This window comes from Gobio gobio (genome assembly GCF_949357685.1).
Source record: "Gobio gobio genome assembly, chromosome: 13".
Taxonomy (NCBI): domain Eukaryota; kingdom Metazoa; phylum Chordata; class Actinopteri; order Cypriniformes; family Gobionidae; genus Gobio; species Gobio gobio.
The window spans coordinates 36,571,341-36,577,340 of NC_137106.1; the positions used below are offsets into that span (position 1 = coordinate 36,571,341).

At 44.7% G+C, this 6,000-nt stretch overlaps 1 protein-coding gene across 1 annotated transcript in view; it reads left to right on the plus strand.

The window, feature by feature from the left end:
• kiaa0586 (KIAA0586 ortholog) overlaps window positions 1-985 on the plus strand; it is a 155,979-nt gene extending 154,994 nt beyond the window's left edge. Inside the window, exon 32 of the mRNA XM_079832271.1 lies at window positions 627-985. Within this exon, the coding sequence (XP_079688397.1) occupies window positions 627-775 (149 nt within the window). The 3' untranslated portion in view covers window positions 776-985. The remainder of the gene's footprint in view (window positions 1-626) is intronic.
• Window positions 986-6,000: the final 5,015 nt, after the last annotated feature.

Genomic DNA, 6,000 nt, shown 5'->3' on the forward strand with positions numbered 1-6,000 from the left:
AGACACCAGATATATTTTTTTACTAGTGGGTGGAGGACACTGTAGTTTGTTTATGTAAGTGAGGATAGCAAAATAAAGTAAACTGTGACATATTATACCCAAAAATGCTTCATATAGTGGACTACCAGTAAAATTGATAAACATTTGGGAATCTTAGTTTAAAATAGCTGTGTTCTACTTTAATATATTTTAAAATGTATCTTATTCTTGTGATGCAAAGTTGAATTTTCAGCGTCATTACTCATCTTCAGTGTCACATGATCCGTCAGAAATCATAAAGAAACATTTCTTATTATTAATGTTGAAAACAGTTGTGCTGCGTCATGTTTTGCCGCAAACTGATGCATTTTTTTCAGGCTTCTTTGATGAATAGAAAGTAAAAATCTGCATGATTTATTTATTTTTCATTTTACAGCTTTTGTAACATTATAAATATCTTTCCTGACACTTTTGATCAATTTAATGCATCCTTGCTGAGTTATTAAATTAAAAGTATTAAAAAAAAATCTTTGACCACAAATAATTTCTACAATTGCCATCTTGTTTATATGATGTTTTTGCATCATTATAAGCTTGTCGTGTCACTTGCCACTATTCAAATGTTGGTTCTATCTGTTTTCCCACAGGTGAAGACATTTTTCTGCACACAACAGGAGGAGGAAGTGATGTCAGAGTGATGTCAGTGAGACTGCCCTCTGTCAAACAGGATCAGGAGTCTGTCAGCCTCAGCTCTGTTGAAGGAGACACAGACTCTTCTGCTAATGATGTGTTTTAACAGCGACGACCCTATGAAACCTCTGACAGGAAACTGCTAAGTGCCTGAAAGGAAGGAGATGTTCTTGATCATCTAAATTATTAACATTACAGAAGCTCAAAGTTGGAGTACAGTCAGTGCAAGATATATAATTAACTTCCTCATGTCTCTTGCATAAATAAATCCATATGTACTGTAATTGTACATTTTTATACAAATAAATTTTTAACTAAAAATTTTTCACAGTTTTAACCTATTTCACCCCAGGTTGACTTAAGTTGTCGGGTTGATTCGGACAGGGCTGTTCTCTGTCATGGTAATGGCAGTGCGTTACTTCATGAGAGAGGGTTTTCACATCATTAGTCTCAGACTGCTGTTTCTCCCATTACAGGGGGAGATAGACAGAGATAGCTGCTATCAGATGCTGCTTTGCAATGTCCTGCACTGATGATGCCTGTCTAATAAGCATCCTGTTTCCTTTTCAGCACTCAAGACTGGGAGAAAGAGTGGAAACAGTCTTGCTGAACCAGACTTCTGACTATCGCCATGAAGTCTGGTCCATTTTACTGCTCATTCTGGCCGAGAGTCAACCACAATTTTGACTAATAATACACCAATATTCACTAAAAGTGCTAGAGTTCATTCTAAAACAAATTATTGGAAAATGTATAGAATGTAATCAGAATTTCTGTCCTTCCAAAAGTAATAAGTACCAGTTATTTCATAGCCATTACTATGAAAACAAAGTAGAAGTGCTTGTATTTTAGTCAATGTGCTTCTACACTTACCTAAAGGATTATTAGGAACACCATACTAATACTGTGTTTGACCCCCTTTCGCCTTCAGAACTGTCTTAATTCTACGTGGCATTGATTCAAAAAAGGTGCTGAAAGCATTCTTTAGAAATGTTGGCCCATATTGATAGGATAGCATCTTGCAGTTGATGGAGATTTTTGACGGATGCACATCCAGGGCACGAAGCTCCCGTTCCACCACATCCCAAAGATGCTCTATTGGGTTGAGATCTGGTGACTGGGGGCCATTTTAGTACAGTGAACTCATTGTCATGTTCAAGAAACCAATTTGAAATGATTCAAGCTTTTGTGCACTAAGGGGCCTAAAGTGTGCCAAGAAAACATCCCCCACACCATTACACCACCACCACCAGCCTGCACAGTGGTAACAAGGCATGATGGATCCATGTTCTCATTCTGTTTACGCCAAATTCTGACTCTACCATCTGAATGTCTCATCAGAAATCGAGACTCATCAGACCAGGCAACATTTTTCCAGTCTTCAACTGTCCAATTTTGGTGAGCTTGTGCAAATTGTAGCCTCTTTTTCCTATTTATAGTGGAGATGAGTGGTACCCGGTGGGGTCTTCTGCTGTTGTAGCCCATCCGCCTCAAGGTTGTGCGTGTTGTGGCTTCACAAATGCTTTGCTGCATACCTCGGTTGTAGCGAGTGGTTATTTCAGTCAAAGTTGCTCTTCTATCAGCTTGAATCAGTTGGCCCATTCTCTTCTGACCTCTTGCATCAACAAGGCATTTTCGCCCACAGGACTGCCGCATACTGGATGTTTTTCCCTTTTCACACCATTCTTTGTAAACCCTAGAAATGGTTGTGCGTGAAAATCCCAGTAACTGAGCAGATTGTGAAATACTCAGACCGGCCCGTCTGGCACCAACAACCATGCCACGCTCAAAATTGCTTAAATCACCTTTCTTTCCCATTCTGACATTCAGTTTGGAGTTCAGGAGATTGTCTTGACCAGGACCACATCCCTAAATGCATTGAAGCAACTGCCATGTGATTGGTTGATTAGATAATTGCATTAATGAGAAATTGAACAGGTGTTCCTAATAATCCTTTAGGTGAGTGTATTAATACAACATATGTGCTATTTTAGCTGTAAAGGACTTTCTGGTTTATTCATGCACTCTGTGAGGGTTGTATATGATCCTACCTTGGGAAAACTGGATATAACTTTGCACAGACAAGGTTAGTAGCCATTTTATCATGCTAGTCTCATGTTAACACCTATAAAGTTGAAGATTTGTGGCAATATTAATGTTTATTCTGGTGCAGTACCCTGTTTGACACCCATTGAAAGTACTTTATTTTAGTGTCCTTGTTACACGTTACATGTAATTACTGTAGTAATAGGCTAACTATAAATTATAAACAATTACATGCAACTTACCCTAAACCAAGCCCTAACCCTATAGTTACTAATATGTAGTTAATTATTATTACTCAGTATGTAAATGTATTACATAGTAACAGGGTCAATGTAAGGGTAAAGCATTTCACGTAACGAGAGTTATGTAATCAGATTACTTTTTTCAAGTAACTTGTAAAGTAATGCATTACTTTTTCAAATAAGTAACGCAAGTTACTTTGTTTTCCCATGTATTGATTGACAGCTCTACTGTCTAGCCTGGCTCCGCCCTCCTACGTACTTCTGCTCAATTTTCATTTTCCTTCAGTACTCCGTCTGGGATTGCGGTATATTCTCTGGTTTTCTCTGGTCAAGTTTTAACCGGTCCAATCAGCGAACAGAGGGAGTGGTTGAGAACGATGACGTTGATGTCGTGCGCTAGTTTGAGATGACATGCGTCACGACCAAACGTTAGCAATTGGTTATGGCAGATCCAGAGTGGCTCTGGGCAGATCCAATAGTTTTAAACTTCAACAGAGTACCCGCCTTCAAGGAAGTAAACGCTTGTCAATGGAGAGTGACCAGACTCTCTGTACAAATGAAATGTGCGAGAGTCTGGTAGGACCAGGCTATCTACTGTCCCCATGTTGAGAGAAATCGAGAGCAAGTGCAGAGGTGTTGTGTGCACTGTGTAAACATGATGGATACTGTAGTTTGAGACTAAACATGAACATGCATTTACTCATTTCACTTGCACAAAAATAGATTCAGTATTCCTCAAAATGACAAACAAGCCCAGCCCAGATTAGAAACAGTAACGTCTTAAAAACGCAATTAGATACTTTTTTAGGGAGTAACGCGATATTGTAATGCATTACTTTTAAAAGTAACTTTCCCAAACACTGAACACGGACACCTTAAAATAAAGTTGAACCTTTTTTGTTTTTGTTTTACAAATGCAGGGACATGCCAAGCTTGTTCCCATTCAGTCGGTCACGTTCGACGTACGTCGGACGTACCGACGAATTGGGATCACTTCTGGGAGCCCCTATCAGCTTCGAGCTATCTAGAACCGGCCAATGAACAATTGGCGTGCGAGATTTGCATCTCGCGCTCCGCCCCGCGCCGCGGGTATAAACAGGAAGCGAGAGCGAATGCACGCTGTCATTCACTTCGGAGCCACACGGCAGATGAAGATGACTCAAATTGAGTTCGCTGCTATCAGCAAGACATTAAAGAGTTTGAAAGAACCGGAGAGGAGGAGAAACGCGTGTTGGAGAGACGGCACATTCCAGCGGGACCGCGGAAGACTCATCAGCTGCCTCTGCGCTACAGAGAAAACTGCTGTTTTCACAGCAACAAATTTCTGTTGGTCTGGTTTGTGCGTTTTCCTGTATTGAGTACAGGCATGGGCTGCACTACAATCCCGTGCGCTGTCGCGTTTCCCCCTGAGTGCTTCAGCACGGAGCGTTTCCTCACAAAAGAGTACACGGGTGACGCTGCGTCTTTTTCAAGATGGCATTCCACCCGTGCGTTTCTGGATGCGGTCCTGACGGCCACGATCCCTCTCGCATAAACATGTTGAGACTGTGTCGTGGGTGATCCATGTTCTCTCAGGGGAACGGGATCACGTCGACGCGCTGGTCATCTCACCTTCCGCGTGAGGGTTTGAGTGTTCAGCGCGCCGTGTGCCGTCTGGCTGCCGGGTGACAGCGCGGGTTGCCACGGCAACTCTGCGCGCATCACTCGGCGCCTCCGATGCGCGGTCGAGACTATGATGCCTCAAACGGGGTTGAGTCCCTTCGCTTATACCCCGATTTAGTCTCTTTTCTGGTGCACCAGAGGGGGGACTATTTTGGCTGATAGGCCTGGGTGGCCTGAGGATTACAGTGAGGCTTCCCCGCCGCGTACATCTCTGTGGGCCCCTCACTCCTCTATCGCATCGCAAGCATGTTGAGACTGTGTTCGTGGGTGGTCTATGCTCTCTCATGAGCCGTGTGCCGTCTCACGTGTCTGCTGGTAGCTTACAGATGGGATTGCTGGTCCTTGAAAGGGGACCTAGCATTTCATTTGGGGCTCTAGCAGAGGACAGATGTCAATCGCTGCATCGGAGAGAGGGCTGTTATGTGTTGAAAATCAAGATGATGCTGAGATTCCCACCGTAATAGTGGGCGCTCGTGTTGAATCAGATTCATACTTGACAGCCATGCTTTCCCGGATGGCTGAGGCATAGTGCAACGCGTAAATCGCCTTGCCTGCCCCTTGCCTTTTTTCGGATGTGCATTGGAAGGCTTTGGCATTGTGGAACTATTGGTGCCAAAATATGGAACACCAATAGGGCCATAATCTGTATAAAGTTTTCCTCTCTCTCACTACCCTCATCGGTGGGGTGGCAGTGCCACTGGCAGGCCACCTCTGCCCTGCTTAGTGCACGAGGGTAGTTCTGAGCTGAGGTTGAGCTGCGCACAGCGCTGGCCCTTGGCTAGACGATGTCCACCCTGGTCCAGAAACACAATTGACCCGGATTTGGTCTGGAACTGTTCTTCCCCGGAGGAGGGCCGGGTGGAAAACCATTAGTAATTCTGTTCCGCCACTGATGTTAAAAACAGCCAGTGGTACCAAAAAAAAAAAAAAAAAAAAGAGCAGTTCCAATACCTCGGGGTCTCGGGAGTTCAGGAATGGCAGCGTGTGACGCTACAGAGCCTTGCCGCTTTCATTCCCCTCCCCACAAGAGGGCGAGAATGGCAGGGTGTGACGCTACAAAGCCTCGCCACTCTCATTCCCCTCTTCTCAGCGGTGCGTGGACAACAGTGCGCGACGCTATGCCTCGCCACTCTTGTTCCCCGCTGAGGAAGGAGGTGAGGCAGACCGTGTGCAACGCCACAAAGCCTTGCCACGCTCAGCCCCTCCTTCATTTGGGAGCGCGCTTGGCGGTGGTCGACGCTCCCATGCCTCGCCACCCTCAGACGCCTCTCCCTTCGCCAGCAGGGGGCACCGGCTGTGGGAACGCACTCAAGCGGCCTCCCCACACTCGCACGCCCCCTCCGCGGACGCAGGTAAGTGTTGCACAGCACACTCAGATCCC